At 44.4% G+C, this 17398-nt stretch overlaps 1 protein-coding gene across 2 annotated transcripts; it reads right to left on the bottom strand.

The window, feature by feature from the left end:
• Positions 1–496: 496 nt before the first annotated feature.
• On the bottom strand, positions 497–12635 carry dtx2 (deltex 2, E3 ubiquitin ligase). Of its 2 annotated transcripts, XM_034605599.1 has the most exons (9): positions 12027–12635; positions 10409–11006; positions 8075–8133; positions 5439–5684; positions 3879–3946; positions 3520–3699; positions 2174–2335; positions 1262–1351; positions 497–876 (listed from the first exon to the last, which is right to left on the bottom strand). In XM_034605599.1, exons 1-9 carry the CDS (start codon positions 12334–12336, stop codon positions 622–624), a joined length of 1968 nt encoding a protein of 655 aa, XP_034461490.1. In that variant the 5' UTR covers positions 12337–12635; the 3' UTR covers positions 497–621. The 2 variants fall into 2 exon arrangements, with proteins under 2 accessions (XP_034461490.1, XP_034461491.1); XM_034605600.1 differs by lacking the exon at positions 5439–5684 and having other exon boundaries at positions 12027–12634.
• Positions 12636–17398: the final 4763 nt, after the last annotated feature.

Consider the following 17398-nt stretch of genomic DNA (forward strand, 5'->3'; position numbering starts at 1 on the left):
CATTGTAATGTTACGAGAGAAAAGTCGTAATTTAACGAGAAAAGTCACAATATCTACAGATAAAGACAAATGTTCAGTAAATAACCAGATTTAAAATCTTGAACTGAAAATTATAGTTTTTCTTTGTAAAATTCGGACTTTATTATGATAAAAAATTACGACTTAATTCTCGTAACATTTTTTTTTTAACCGTGATATTTTCCCTCCATTGTCGACACCTCAGAATCGACCCTTTCTTCAAATGGCCCCGATTCTGTGTCAATGGAACAAATGAGACTTGATGGAAAAACAAGGTAAGAAGAGAAGACGTCTCCAGCTTGTGGAGGTCAGGTTAGTGTTAGTGTCGAGGACGTGTTTCTCTCCGAGTTCAGTCTCCTGGAATATGTGATGTGTGGGAATGTGGATCTCAGCTCCGCCCCTCCGCAGAGAAGCTCCGTGACCTGTCCTCAACCCCCCCCCACCCCCCCACCCCCCTCGCTCACTTAAAGAGATCCGAGCAGACGCTGACTTCTACTAAATGACGGAGGTGGAAGAAGGTCCACCGGGCCACTGAGGTGGATTTCTGAGGGTAACGTCTGTGGTCAGCTCTGAGTGGAAGCGTGTGAAGCCGGGAGCTGTGGCCTAGCTGCCGCCGCCACCGCCGCCGCCACCTGGAGGTTTGAGGCAGGCCTCTGTCACGCCCTGAGACGCCAGCTCAGAGAGAACATTGTCCAGGTAGTTGGGGTCAGGGAAGCCGTGGCCCGACAAGTTGGACATCATCTCCGTCTTGTGGTGGATCCCGTTCCACACCACGGTGTCCGGCTCCCCCGTGGTGCTGGATGTGCCCACGATGAAGATGAGGCGCCGCATCCACGCCATCTTCAGCAGCTCCAGCACCTTTTCAACGAGGAGACGAGGAGCAGATGTTAGTGATGACGAGCGTGAGGCTGTGAAAAACTACAGCTGGAGGAATTTAATCGTATTTTCCGTTTGTGAATCACATCAGAGATCATCTAGTTTTTCTTTTGTGATCATTTTGGTTTTAATTAGTTACTTGATATAAAAACACAGTGTCTGGTACAAACACTGAGAACTACTCGGTGGAGCATCTGCACGAGTCTAATTCTCCTGTTTGCTGTAACAAAGTGAAGAATTACATCTTCTGAGTGCAGATCCTGGAGCAGGAAGTGAAGTTAAATACTCGTGTGATGCGTTTACACTGTAAACAAGCGGCCGACGTGTAGATTCTGAGCTAATTGAAACTAGAGCGTTGGTTCTTTACCTTCCGGCCTTTGTCGTTGTCGGGTATGAAGCAGAAGCGAGGGAAGCCTCTACAGGTGAACGGCTGCCCGGGGTTAGGATGCTCCGGTCCCTGTTGGTGGAGGAAACAAACAAACAAACAAACTGATAAATGAATGGAAAAGCTATGAAAGTTTAATACTTCACATCAGTTGGACCCATGAAAAATGATCTAATAACTGTGGCGTCTGCAGATTGTTAACGGCGGAGCAACAGCTCGATACAAACCAGGTTGGAGTTCCTGTAACTTCAGATCGGTGGAACTGATTCTCGCAGTTTGTCTTCACTCGTGGTTTCAGCCGGACACACAGAGAAATGAAGGTTTTCCCAGAAGAACGTAATAAAGCAGGAAGTCGAGAACAAAGAGACGGAGGAGACGACTCCACAGAAACTGATTCTGAACATCAGTCTGTTGAAATGTCTTCTCGTCGACTCTCACAGTTTAAAGTGAGCGAACCAACGTCACCGGCTTTTAGGAGCATTTGGTATATTTATATATTTATATACATTAAACAGAATCCCTGCTGTTGTGAAAGTGGAATCCTGTCATTGAAGATACTCATTTACTTTTTCATTTACTAGAAAACATGGTCTCATATCCACCAGTCTGATGTCATCACATGTGAATCCCCTGGAAGCTACTGACCCGGCTGTTTGAGAGGAGACGTCACTTCAATGATTTTAATGAAATCTGCTTTTGTCTTTAATAAAAACCACAGATTTCCCTCTGAACACAGTCCGAGCTCCTTCTGCTCTGTGCTGCTCGGCCGAGGAGAGAACAGCTGCGTTCTCCTTGTGGCTGAGACGTTAAACTGCACGAGAAGCTGAATGAACCACCCACAAACTGAGCTTTTCTATCGGATTCAGAGGAATCTTTATGCTGAAGAGTTTGCACCTGTAAGCCAGGAGGTATGCTGTAGATAATCTGGATGGTGCCACAGTCCGGGTGGCCGGGCAGCGACTGTGCGATGCTGTAAATCTCCATCTTGCCTTTGGGCTGCGTGCCGGTCTTCTCTCCGTAGATTGTCTTACACGAGGGGCACTGCAGGCTGCCGTCCTGCAGGAGGAGAGAGGGTTGATCAAACACGTATCGACCCACTGAGGAGAGCCGGGGTTCCTCCGCTCCCTCACTGAGCCCAGGAGTTCATGTTTGTTTCTACAAAATGTGTTTTGCACTTCACTTGTACAAGACCTTTAAATAAATGATTCTCCAGGAGGTTTACAGATATAAACAACTTAAGATAACTTGTAATTTAAGACCAAACTCTCGATGGAAGCACAAACAAGTGAGAATATACTCGTACCAAGTTCACTCCACTGACACGTATTGTTGAACTGGCATTTCCAGGCCAGTGGGTTGGAGATAAAGTCTTAATGCATAAACTTAACCAGAAACAGTAACGACTCAGCGAATACGCAGAAGTAATAGTTCTTCTTCTTTGGTTCTGGCAGAGGAGAGAAATGTTCACGGTGAACTTTACCGTCGGATGGGTTCTAATGTTAGGGGCAGGTCCGTCTGACGGCCTTTTGTTTGTTAAATTAAATTGAAGATATTTGAACACACTGAACTCGAGTAAATGAATATTACAAGAAAATATTCTAGGCGAGAGTTGTTCATCATTACAATACGAATTTGGTTGATCGGTTTAAAAACTCCTCGACCTCAGCAGGTGTTTCACCTCGTGGTTCTCTCAGGTCACACACTGACCCCACGGCTTGTGGACATGTTGCTGTTTCTGAGTTAAAACCAGTCTGACTCTGTCTGCTGGGGCCTGACCTGCTAATGAGGGCTGATTACGGTGATTTCCCACTAAACACTTACACAGTTTACTCTCGTGCACTTCAGAGTGACGCTCTGGAACACACACACACACACAGCTTAAGCACAAAGTTACTCTGACATCTGCCTGAGACACTAACAACCTGGAGTGTGGATGTGTTGACGGCTCATTGGGCCTCTGAAGCGACTGGATTTCTTCTGACGGCTTCTTTTCTAACGAGTCAAACTCTCTAATGTTGTCGGTTAATAGTTAATAAGAGAATTATCCACATTCTGAAGCTTTTAAATCGCCTCCTGAACGCAGCTCTGAACTTATCACACACAGACAGACACGACGGCGGTGTCAATCTCCTCGTCCTCCTCTCAGCAGGAGTGAGACACGTAGTCCATCACACTTGGCAGCATTTATCTTTAACCTTTGTCCACATAATTAAAGACAGGAGCTGCTGCGAGTCTGGCACCTTGGTTCCGTTGTTGTACATGGCCAGCATGCAGAGCATATGCAGCGTGTGTCCACATTTGATGAATTTGCCCACGTTGTCTGGCAGGATGTTGTGGCCGTGGCCGCCGCCGCCGTCGTCGCTGGCCGGCGGCTCGTAGCCGGACGGATTGGACAGTTGGTCCATGCAGATGATGCAGTCCTGAAGGGGACACGAGGACATGTTGTGTTTAGTGTCTCATTCGTTTTGTTTTAGGGAAAGTTACAGAATTGAACCATTTACATTCGTTTCCTGAAATATTTCAATTTGAACTTCACATGACTCCGTTTTAAATGAGCCTTAACATTGTGACAACAAACAGTCTGTGGCGACACATTTACCTCGTCTGGCACGCCGGCCACCACCTCCATGTAGCGCTGAATCACGTCCTCAGGTCTCTGAGCCGAGGCTGAAAGAGGCACAAAGCAGAAAAGACAAAAAAAGACGAATAAGCCGAGACAGGAAAAGAGACGATAACGAGTTCCACCATCTGAAGAAACCACGCAGAATATGAGACGGATGACATCAAAGATTGTAGAAAGAACATTTGTCACAAACTTTATAATTCTTTTCTTTCTGCTTCTGCTAAATACTGAAGTAGATGTGGCAGATAAAACATCCTGAAGAGAGAGAAACGGTGAATATAAGCATTAAAAACACAAACTGTGGAGCCACAGTCGATCTGAATGGACGACAACACAATGAACCACAGTGTTAATGAATGGTGACAATGAGCAGCCTGAGGGATGGATACAGACACTGACATGCCCCCCCCCCCAACACAAACGAGTGACGTCGAGTCCGTTTAGGGAACAAACTTCTCAACGTTAACTCAACATTCATCTGCAGTCGTCTTTTTGGGGGATTTTTTAATACACTGAACAGCTCCAGTTGGATCCAGAGACGTCAGGTTTTTCTCCGTCTGACGTGTGGACGTGAGAAACAGTGAGAGGACGTGACATTAGAGGTCAGAGCGACGCACAGATGGAAAAACAAGCAGGAAATGATGTGATTCGAGAGCTGAGCCGATGAAAACACGTCCTTTGGTGGTGGTTTGTTGATGAGTTTGACCAAAAGGTTGATTTAAGCTGCTTCAATCCTGATTTTCATAATCAATTTACCTAATGTTTATTTCTTAGTTAGTCATTATTTGGTTTGTAAAATATTAGAAAATGTGTTTTTTTGTGTGAAGGATCCCCTTGAAAACTAGATAATTCATCTTCAGGGGTTTAACATACTAATAATAATAATAATTAGATATAAGGAATTTGAATCCTCCTGCAGCAGCTGCACCCCCCCCCCCCCACTCTACCCACTTCACACCTGCACTGTCCTCTCAATAAAAAGGCAAAAATGCACAATAAATATCCCTAAAAATGTAATGTATATATATTCTAATGCTACTGTTAGGACAGTCTGAAGCCGTGTTTGCACTAATCCACATTTTCCAGACTCCCAGCTTCTCGTTTCTGTTACGACGATCAGGGAGAACATTTCTCACTTAGAGCTGAACAGTAACTATGGACATGCAGGATTTTATGGTGGGTGAGCAGCTGATATTGACGGCAGCAACTGGAGTGAAACTAAAGAGGGGGGGGGGGGGGGGAGCAGCAGAGAGGTCGGTGCTAGTTTTCAGAGAGTCTGGTTTTAAAAAATCTAGTTCTATGAGTCTATTCTTCCTCCTTCATCGCTGCACGACACACAAGTGTTGCAGCAGCTCAGCTCATTTTCCATCTAACAACCACCGTGGAGCCGTGTGAACGCAGCCCATGAGAACCTGGAGACAAACGACAGTGAGTTGATGGAGGATGAAATGTTTCCTCAAAGCCGGTGGTAATGACACGTGGACCAACAGAGGACGAGAACAAGTGGAGGAAGGGCCGGTGGCGCGGTGTAGCTACCTCTCCTGTGCTGCCTCTTTGCTCTCCTAACTGAACTGCTGCTGCTGCTGCCACTGCTGCTGCTGTGGGGCTTGCTGGGCCTGCTGGCGGGGGGGAGGAGAGGAGGAGGAAGAGAGAAAGGAGCAGGTTGCTGCTGCTGAAGCTGCGGCTGATGCTGCTGATGCTGCTGCTGCTGCTGCTGAGGGAGGGGGGCATTGGTGAAGTGCACGCCGAGTCCCACTGCTGACATCAAAATGGAGGCCATGCCTGGAGCAGGGTAGGGTGGGGTGGGTTCGGGTTTGAGTGGGGGGGAGGGGGAGGTGAGGGTTGAGAGCAAGTGGAAATATGCAGGAGCAGAAAGAAACAAATCAAAAAGGTATGAGAAATGTAGCAGCAGCTGACGCTTCCACTGCGACCGTCACACAGACACAAAACACTGGAGTCACACACACGACATCAAAACCTTCCCACACGAAACCAACTGGGTTTGATACTTGACACTGGTTTATTTGTTGAGGGGGAACAAATACGAGTTTTACGTGAAGCTGGTTTTGCAAGAAGGATCAAAGTTTCACAACAAGATATCGATTGCACGTCTCTCCGTCCCAGAGGGTTCTGCAGCTTTTTATTTCCCCCGTTGAAAGTTATTTTTCTAGTTTTTGTGAACTGTGTGTCGTGTCGACTTTTATCTTTGTGGCATTGATTCCACAAAGATGTTGGAAACTTTCCCCTGAGACCCTGCGTCATGTTGACGTGACGGCATCACATCACTTCTGCACATTTGTCACGTTCACACCGTCAATCTCCCGTCGGTGACGAGTCGACTCGCTTCCAGGAAACCAGTGTGAGGTTGATTCTGCTTGTTGGGATGGAGCACCATCCTGCTGGAAACAGCCATAAGACGCAGGGTAGATAGCAAGTGGCATTCAAACCAGGATTGATTGGTATTAAAGGGGCCCAAGGTTTCCCATTACACCAACACTACCAGCCCTCGTCTGCTGGGTCCATGAGTGTCTGACCCCACAATCTGCAGCCTCATCAAACCAGACTTCTTCAACTGTCCAGTGTTGTCGAGCTGGTGTCCCTGCAGCCTCAGATTTCTGCTGTCGGCTGACAGGAGAGGAAGCCGACACGTTGCCGTCGTCCGTCCACCACAAGGTTTGACGTGTTTTTTTTCGTGCTGAGAAGCTTTTCAGCTCAGCGCGGTTGTAAGAAGTGGTTATGTGAGTTATCTTGGTGGTTTTGTCGGCTGAGCCCGGTCCGACCGTTCTCCATCAACAAGACGCTTCCCTCCACAGAGCTGCGGCTCACTGGAGCCTTTTATACGACCCTGAGTGAAAACTCTGCAGATCAGCAGTTTCAGAAACACTCCGACCAAAAATCACTCCACCGTCCAAAACCCCCTTTTCCTCAATGCTAACGTTTGACGTGAAACTTTAATTGAAGCTACTGACCTACGTCGGCATTGCACTGCTGCCACATGATTGGCTGATTGGATAAATGCATGAGTAAGCAGGTGTTCCTGGTCAAATGTTCATTGATGTATCGGATGAATGTGTGGAACATGAATCTGTTTCAAATGGCTGTTCAATAATATCAGAATTAAATTCATAGACTGTTAATAGAGATGATAGAGCAAAAAAAAAAATCTCTATCGCCCCCTAGAGGCTCGCTGCAGGATAAGGTTTCACAATCACCACTGCACAGAATCCATTTGGTGTCACCAGCGCAAAATGGCTGCGCTCGCATCTGGGATATTTTGGCTTCATTTTTTGAACAACAGGAGGAAGTGGAGCCATGTCGTTCATCTTTGTGTTCAATCATTTCAGATCTGATTGATATTTAAACATGATGAAATATGGAAAAAGATATTTTGCATTGAACACAATCATAAATCATTTCTATGACAGCAGCCGCACACTGATTATTTGAATTTCAGCCCAGATTGGATTTGTTTTCAACCACCATGAAAACATTTCTGCTCATATACAGAAAAATTTCGATTTCTCCAAAGATATGATATCGACTAATGTCACTGATCTATTTTTACATCCACATTCAAATGATCTGAACTAATAGATCCACACTGCAGGGATGCATGGTAGAAGTTATGAGTAACAGTAGATGTACCGGTTTGTTCTACTCTGTTTTTTTTAGCCTTGAGGCATCAGTCAAAACGCAGGGAGGAGGAGCTGTGGGACAACTTGTCTTTCAGCGGGAGAGACTGAAAGCTGGAGTCAATCATCCTTCACAACCAGGACTGAATGTTTTGTACAACACGAGGAAACCTGAGTCGGCTCTCAATAAAAGATGAGCCCGTGCGGAGGCTGTTTTCCTACATACTGGAATAACAAATTATATGATGTTCTTTCCTGCTGAATGGACGTGTCTCTGATGGTTTCAACAATAAAAGCAACATCATTACCCCACACGCCACCACCACTCTGTGTAGTTTTATGCTCTTTAAGTTTGCTTAATATTTAACGTGCGTTCTCCCTCCTTTACCTAAACAGCCTGACACCCACACGACACATGCAGAGAGGCGGCACACAGAAAGATTAAAATCATACTGAATAGAAAAACCTGCAACCCGCTCAGAGGTGTGGTGCAGAACAGACTGAGGGCGAGGGAACAGTGAGGGTTAGTGGCTCGTTTACCTGCCAGGGCCGAGCTGACGCTGGTGGATCCGTTCAGCTGCACAGAGATGGAGGGAACGCTGCGGGACAGGAAACAAACACAGCGACGTTCAGTCGGTGGAAACAGAAACAGTCCACCGGAATAACAAAGAATATGAAGAACCATTTTCTACAAGGATTCAAAAGTTTATGTAGAGTCACGTTAAGACCAGCTTTAAGAAAATAAAACCTGCAAATCCCAGTCCAACACACCTGAAACCACACATCACAGAACCACGTCACATTCACTGGGTACACGTCAAATTTACCAAACCAATCTGACCATTTTTAGATTGTCCAGCAAATAACTATGAGGGACTGAGACTGATTAACTACAAATAAACATTAACTGCAAGCACAGAGTGAAACTAGTGACTTAATATTGATGGATTTGGACGGAGTATATTTGCTTACTATGCAAATCAGCCTCTAATGAAAACGATGAACATGGTTGTTTCACTCATCAGTCAAATGAGAGGACATTGGAAACAATAGAAGGAAACGTGTCCCTGATACTGAGGATCTCCTGACGTCAGTTAACCTGCTGAATAAAGGAAGCGGTGTCGAATGTCCGGTGCTTTAATGCACTACACAAGCTGCAGCAGCAACTATATTAATGATGAATAACACCATTAAACAGCCAGGTACAGAGGAAGACGAGTTCCTTTTAAAAAACAAGGCTTTTCCTTTATTTGGACATTGAAGTACATTTGTTAAAAATCAAAAGCTGACACATCTCATTTGAGGATTCAGACCGTTGACTCAGTTCTTAGGAGAAACACCTTTGGCAGCAGTCACAGCTTCCCGTGTATTTGTACGAGTCTCTACGAGCTTTGAACCCCTGGATTTGGGCAGTTTATCCTGTTATCTCCTGGCAGATCCTCCCCGGCTCTGTCGTGTAGGATGGGAACCGACATCTTCAGGTCTCTCTACAAACGGTGGATGTTGGGTTAAATCTGGGCTTTAGCTGGGGCCACTAATGACAGTCAGAGACTTGTCCCCGGAGCCTCGCCAGCGTTATCCGGGCTTTTTGCTTCAGGTCGCTGTCGTGCTGAAAGGTGAACTGTCGCCCCGGTGTCGGGTTGCGTGCAGTCAGGAGCAGGATTTCTTTAAAAGGACCTCTCATTCTCATCCTTCCCTCAACTCAGACCAGTCTCTCTCTCTCTGCTGCTGAGAACCTCCTTCTCTCTATTTAACACGATGCTGCAAACAACATGCTTCACAAGGCATATAAATAATATTACAATATTTTGATCCATAAAATATATCTCAATATTCTGAAATTTCCTCTGAAGCATTTTATAGATGAACAAGTACAAATATAAAACTACTGTTCTGCACAAATGAGCTTTCAACAGATTCTCTCATCTGTACAGAGACAGAATTTTATCTTCATCTTCCTGTTTTTATTTGTCCTGAGATGCCGTGTGAATCGTGGGTCCTCGTACACAAACACAGTTGTGTGTAGCTTTCCAATCCTAACCTGTATGACTTTTCTCTGTCTTTTATGTAGGGATCCTGTGATGCATTAATTAATAACAATAATAAATGTTGTATGATGGTTTGTATGCATGTTTTTTCATTTCTCTTAGGACAGGATAACAGATTTAACTTGACCTGAAACCATGTCCAATAAATCCTGTTTGCCACATGTGGATCAAGTTCCCGGCACATGACTTAAAGGTCACTTAAAACCAAAAGGATTCACCTAACCTCAGTTTAAAGTGCCACAGCAAAGTGTCTGAACACTAATGTAAATGAGAGATTTCAGTTTTTTAATTTGAATAAATGTAAAAACACGGGGTTTAATTGTGTCAGTGAGATATTATTGTTATTGAGCAAAGACCATGGGCAAAAATGTCAATATTATCAATTTAAAAGTAAATGTACAACACAACAAACTGTGCAAAAAGTGAAACTCTGATACTTTCTGACACCATCGTTTACTGTAGAAGACATTGTGTAAATGCTTTTATCTAGAAGTTTGTGAAATGAGGAACAGAAGAGAAGTCAGGAGACATCAAAGACAAGAGTCATACTAACTGAGCCAGAACAAACATATCACCACAGCACAGGGCTGCAGCTACGTGTTTTTTGTAATTCCTGTTTGACAGGATAGATTAAAGTGGAGACAGACAGGAAAGACAAAGAGGAAGGAGAGGGAAGGGCAGAGAGGGGCCCATTACACATCCCCCCCCCCCCCCCACACACAGCTAAATGAGCCAGAGCAACTCATCATCTCTGTTCTGATACTCTAACACGACTATATTGTGCTACAAGCCGAGTCCCAGTCCAACACATATGTAAGATACTAACCTTAAACCGTTTGCACTGGCGGAGCTGGTCAGAAGCGGCGCAGCCAGTTGACTACCAGAGGGCGGTGGAGGCCAGGGGCTGCCCCAAGACATCGCCCCAACGGAGAGGGGTCTCCGTGGGTATGGCGAGTAGACAGATGTGGGGTGAGTCGGCACAGCCCTCCCCGCCCCCTGGAGGGTGGGCCTGTTCAGACTCCCCGACGAGAAGGAGTGTCGTGAACGGCTGGGCATGGGCCCCGTGCTGCTGTGGCTCAAACACTGCTGGCAGGAGCACGCGGGCCCCGCGGGGCCCGAGGGGATGGCCGGGGGGCCGTTGGAGGCCAGCGGGTACGGGAGGTTACACTGACGTCGCACCTGCCGCCTGAACCCCGTGGCTTTGTTCACCTGGGCCAGAGACGTGAGATCCACGATGTAATTATATCCATGAGGGCCCAGGTCCGCGGTGCCTTGACGCGCCTGATAGCTGTGCTCCAGAAGGATGGAGGTTCGAGTCTCGTACGGAGTCCACCCTCCCTCATCGTTGGCCCATTCCCAGTAGACTCCGCTGCCGAGGCCGGAGGACTGGGCGAACAGGGACCGGCGTACCGACCGGGTCTTTCCTGCAAATATAAGGGACAAGTTTCAATGAATAAACAGTTTGTACTACGCAGAGCTTTAGTGTAAAAATAACCCACATACAGGATGTTGCAGAGGAAAGTGGAGAAGACGAGTAGATGTCAGTTGGCCAACCATAAAATTCAGGATTGACTTTATTGCTTGTTTGTATTATTCTTAATGGGCTCGCACCTCAATATTTACAGTGGCAGCTCCAAACTTTCCATACCTGATCCGCTCAGACCCTCGAGATGTTCAAATACTTATTATTAATACTTCTTCTCACTGGCTTTCAATTTCAGTTGAGTTAGATTTGTATCTGCTACTTGTGAATAATTTCAATCCTCAAATATTTGTGTTTTACACAAGTTTATGTGTTTTATTGCTTTTGTACTTTCTCTGTTGAAAGGATATTTGTATAATCTTTTGATTCAGTTTTTAAGCCCTTTTACACTGTTTGGTTTTCTGTGGTTGTTGTGTCGTGTTGTGACGTGTTTTGTTGTGACGTGTTGTGACGTGTTGTGTTGTGACGTGTTGTATAAGTAATCCTTTACTTTTACACAAACTCGTCCTTCATGTCACAATCTGTCTTTTGGCTGCTGCTGTTGTTTTGTGCTTCAGTTTAATAAACATGTATTAAGAACTGGAGCTGCTACACCCGTTAGCTGCTAAGCTTTACGAGCTGTTTACCCTGATTTAAAAGTAGCTAGCACGAATCAGCTGAGCTAAACCACAACAAGATGCTAATGTCAGCTGAGTGACGCGTTATAACGACGTTATGTGAACGTGTTAACGAACAAAAGACGAAGCTGGGGATTGTTAGAGTTCGTCTTAACGCACAACTCCATCGTGTGCGTAGCTGATCTAAGCTAGCAGCTGTGTAAACACATATCAAAACAACAGCGCCTCTGAGCTAATGCTAAGTAGCTAGCGTCGCAGCTAACAGGCCCCCCGTGTGATTTAAACGTGAATAAACGGGTTTGTGGAAGAAAGTGAAATGTGTGATGAACCCGCCGGTGCGTCACCTGTGTCCTGGCGGAACTGCTTCAGGCTCGGGATGTCGATGAGATACGGCGACAGGCTGGGGTCTGATTGTCCGAGGCAGATGCTCGTGGAGCCGGGTCCCGCTCCTCGGTGGCCCCGCGGCGACAGGCACCGCTCGATGTGGGCGCTCACCTGGCCGCTGTACGGCCGCCAGAAGCCCAGGTCGTCCTGCCACTCCCACACCGCGATCATGGGCTGCGACTGCCCCGCGGAGCCCGAGGGCGTAGCGGACGCGGAGGGCCCGTTCCGGGAGCCGTTCACCCGGGCGCAGGAGCCGGACACGATCGCCATGTTCGCCAAGGCTAACTGCTACAAGCTAACAACAACTCGCTCCGGGGTTAGCGAGCCGACTGCGGCCACGACGACGGGGGGAACGGGGAGTCCGCCGGCCCGGCTAGCTCGGCTCGCTGAAGCGCTGCATCGTGAACGAGCTAACCCGGGTTTTAGAGAAACTCCGCGGCTAAAAACAGGAGATAAACGGTCAGGGGCATGTTGACGGAGCTGGTGCGTTCACTGCACCTAGCATCGTGTGGCTAACGTTAGCTTGGTGACAGCCCCCTTCATCCTATGGTGCTGCCTTCACGGGCCGTCCGGACATACTGACACTGTGGGAACCAATAACAGAGGGGAACTTTATTTAAGGAAATTAAACGATCACAAATACTACTAATTATTATTATTCTAAAAATAAGTAAGCTATAATTATACATTTTTAGACAGTGCAATGTTCATCTGCCTGTGCAATTTCTATTGAATTTTCATTTTGAATAATACTACTAATAATACTAATATTAATAATTATAATCATGATATTAACTCTTCATACTGTGCAATATTCATATCTGCCTGTGAAATTTCTATTCAATTACAATATTTTTTATTTCATATTTTTATTTTGCATGATCACTAATCTAATAATAACAACAACAAGAACAGTAATAATAGTTGTAGTAGTAGTAATAATAATAATAATATTTATATAACAGATATAATATTTATCTGTGCAATATTCATTTCTGCCTGTGCAATTTCTATCCAATTTCTATTTCTTATATTTTCATATTTTTTATTTTGCATGCTCACTAATCTTATCTTATAATAACAATATTAATGATGATAACTTTATTTGTATAGCACCTTTTATAACGTGACAAAGTGCTTCACAAAGAGGATAAAGAATGAAAACAAGAAAACAAAACATCAGAGAAAAGAAGCAAATTAATACAATAGCATTTAAAAAAGACAGAAAATGATATAATACGAAATCAAAAAGCAAAGAAAGCTAATTTGATTAACAACAACATTTTAAAGTAATGGCAAAAGAAAGGGATAAAAGAAACATAAATGATAGCGAGAAAAAATATTATTTAATACATTTTGTACATTTGATCGTTGTATATGAGAAAAGAGCACAACACCAGTTTACTCCACCTAAAATCTCCCAGATATTCTGGTGTCTTAGTTATTAAAAAACTCTTTAAATGCACTAAAACAAGACTAGAATTCACCAACAGAGAATGTAAACTATTCCTATTGTTTTGTTTGTTATTACAGGGCTGAACTTATTATTTTAAGTGGACTAGAATCCCTCATTATAGCCTGAAGTGTTTACAATTAAATGACGTAAACACCAACAACAAAAGGAAACTTTAGTAAATTACAGAATAAAAGCTTGATCTAAATTAGTAGTTTACAATCTGCACCTGAAGGTCGCTTTCTTCTTCGTCTACCTGTTGTTTGTGTTTCTCTGTTTCTTTATCTGAGGGAGATTTGATCCTCCTGAGATCAGCTGCTGCCACCAACTGGTCAGGAGTGGATGTGACTCAAATGCCAGGTCATATAAATATATAAACACATTTAATATAATAAATAAGTCAGATATAGAGAAGAATGTAGAAGGAGGAAATCATCCTGTGTTTGTTAGTGTCTACGGAGGCTCGGAAGTGCAAAACACAACAGCATCTGAGAAAAGCAAATGGAAAAAGCTCAATGGTAAATAAGAAAACACACAACGGCTGATCACAAACGCACAAATGCACAAAGGAAAACATAAGAACAAATAAAAAAGCTTCTCATGGAAAAGGTGCTTTCAACAAAGCTGCAAAACAGAAGAGAAAAGCTGATAAAATGTGCTTCACATTTAAACTGACAATGATAAAGTCTGTATTTAATAAACTATAATTATTATCATGCACCTTTATGTTTCGCCTGTTTAACTCCCTCCATCCATCTCTCTTGTTCTCGCTCTTTCCCAGATGTCCGTCCACCCTGAGCCCGGTTCTGTTCCACGTCTCTGCCTCTTAAAAGCAAAGCTTGTTCCTTGCCATCGTCACCAAGTCCTCGCTCATGTCGGGTCTCTGTCAGTCATATTATAAGATTAAAGCTCGAACCTGCTTCGTATGAAAAGTGGCCTCACATCACTGCTGTTGTGATGAAATAAAACGGACTTCATTTGACTTATTAGGGTCATAAAGTACTACTCATAAAAGCTAAAAACCCTTTGACCTCACTTTGTATAAAGGAGGCTCGACTTAACAGCATTATATTTACAATGCCACCGGCCACTGAACACATAAGATACCGAAGATGACAGCAGCGTTTTCTGATCGAGGAGTTGGAGGCTGTTTTTATTAAATCCACATAAAAGATAATAGAATTGGACGCGTCTGACACCAGTTTGCACATTGTTTATATTCGAGCCCAAACGGTGCTTGGGCGTTCAGTCTGAAGGTCTGCGCCAAGTCATCCGACAAATCACAAACGTGATAATAGAGGCAAATAAAAAAAACAGCATCTGATGTTGGAATTTATAAAAACTCACTTTGTTTTCGCTTCTGTCTTTGCTGCAACATCAAGACCGTTTCCACAGATAATAAACTCTAACAACGACAGATGCACGCAGCCGTTAGTTCGTTTGAGTGCGTCCAACAATTCAACAGTGAGAACATGGGAGGAGCATTTTGAAAGCTGTGCAGTTAAAACCACTGAGCACATGCATATATATATAATATCTCAGATGTTTGGATGTGTTATTTCATTCAAATTGCAAAATGAGAAATACAAAGTAAAGAAAATCCTCTTGTTTCGTACTCGTATCTAGATTTTTGCCTCTCTTGATATATTTAATTCATGCTGTTCAAGCCTTATACAACAGATAATTACATATTTCAAAAATAGCTCCTTGCACACAGCGGAACACGTGAACAGCGATAAATCCCAGACATGCAAACCTATGGGAGAATATGTGGTTTGTGAGGAGGTGAGATGGGAAAAGTCAGGTTTCAGGCACTCGAGCTGCTGTCTTGAATGTTAAAGCAGCAGAAGTCCTTGGCTCGAACAATCGATAATCAGGTTACAGAGAATGAAACGTCCAGGTATCTGCATCTGAATGGGAGTCAAGGAAAAGTCTGAACAGGGAACGTCCAGAGTCGTGCTCACAACTCCAGCTTTGTCCGAGTCACACTTTCCACGAAACGCAGACGTGGTTTGATGTGGCTCAGCAGCCGAACAGGGAATGTGAGGAATGTGCAGGGAAGAATCCGAGGAGCTCTGGGAACTAAGGTCACGTTAATACCTGAGCACACACCTGGATAATAAAGAAGCTTCCTTGTTAAAGAGATTAATCACATTTTGTTCAGATAAACCAAGAGGCTGATCGGGTCAGACAAGACAAAAGTTGTCTGTGTCTGCAGAAGCCCCTTATAATGAAATTCTTCCCTTTTTTCATGCAGGAGACATGTACTGATGTTCACTGGATCCACAATGAAACCATTCATGCTCCACGTTAATCTGGGGATGTGGTTCACAGAGACTCAGGTCTGCGCTGTGGCTTCATACTCTGATAACGAGGGAGCATTCCTCCGCCGAGGCCCGACGGTCCCCTGGATCCAGTCAAGCTGCACCAGGCTGCACACGCTCATATACATCAGCCCCTGGAATGTGACTGGTTTTCTTTATCATCACGATTTATGAATAATTCTCTGGTAAATTGGTGAAAATGTCAAAAAACACAGTCTCAAAATATTAAAAAAGGAGGGGAGGAAAAGCCCCTTTGTTCAGATCCACCTAAAATCTAATCAACCATAAAGTTTTGTAAGCAATCGTGTGATTGACAGTTAAAACTCTCTAATGGGTGTTACTTCTGGTTTCAAAAGATCAATACGACCAATGGGTGGCGTCATGGTGGGTTCCCACTTTCCTTATTCTTTCTTGGCCCGTTTCCCGTCGTCCTTCCCACCAAGTTTTCTGGAAATCCGTTTAGTAGTTTCTTGCGTTAACCTGCTGACAAACAGCGGACAGGGGGGCGGGGAACGTCCTTGGGCCACACGTGCAGACGTTCAGTTTCCACCCACCTCTCTCTCTTTGCCGACTCTGTGAAATTACTTTTCCTGCCCACGGTGGAAAACTACTTGCTCTTATCCAACATGTCCTGAGTGAAACGAGAACCACTGTTACAGGGCCACTGGAATAACCTCTAATTTTCCACACCACTGTTCAAAAATCTCCCTCTTGCCCGCGTATAAAGATTTGGTGGTCAGGGCCTTTGCACTTTGAATTTGGTCGGTGATATGAATGAGCCCCGGCGTATTCAAATGAAACCTTTTCACGGGCCAGAGCTCATGGGGCGAGGCGTTTTTATTTGAGGATGAAATAATGCAATAACTCCTTTTGGGAGAGCGGGTCCCGGTGCAGCAGGAAGGGCCACGGCCGGCTCCGGGGGGGCAGAACAATTTCCATTATCCAATGGCTCCTTGCCCACAGCGGGGCTATCAGTATCAAAGAGGAGTCTGCTCCCTCACTGTCAGTGTCGCTGAGTCAGGGCCAGAGGAGCCGCTTAGTGCACTGGAAAAAAACAACTTCACAGCCTAACTGGGCTTTTAAATGAAATAACATAGGAATATTTAATGACTTCGTAAACGTAGCAAGTATTTGTTTTTATCTAACTTTATTAAGTGTCACTTGGAAAGTTGCCCCTCAAGATTTTGGAGGTAAAATACAAAGTCGACTGTGTTCACACGGCGGCTGTCATAGAAGAATAAAGTCGTACACATGTGATCCATGTTTATTAATCATAAAAATGTGTAATATACTGATTAAATCCCTAATTTAAAAGTATTTAAAACTCACAATTAGAAGTTGGTACGATTGTGAAAGCTAAATGATCAGAACGAATAATTATTATTTGGCACAACTTTTGGTTAATGGAAGATTAAGTTGGCCTCAAAATTCGATTTCTTTATTTTTGCGGTGTAGCTGTAGTGAGAGAGGATACGACAGCATCTCCAATAAAAATAAAACGAATATATGAAACACAAAAGTCAGTCGAATGCAGTATCTTATATGACGACCTCTT

Source organism: Hippoglossus hippoglossus, chromosome 14, assembly GCF_009819705.1.
Source record: "Hippoglossus hippoglossus isolate fHipHip1 chromosome 14, fHipHip1.pri, whole genome shotgun sequence".
NCBI lineage: Eukaryota > Metazoa > Chordata > Actinopteri > Pleuronectiformes > Pleuronectidae > Hippoglossus > Hippoglossus hippoglossus.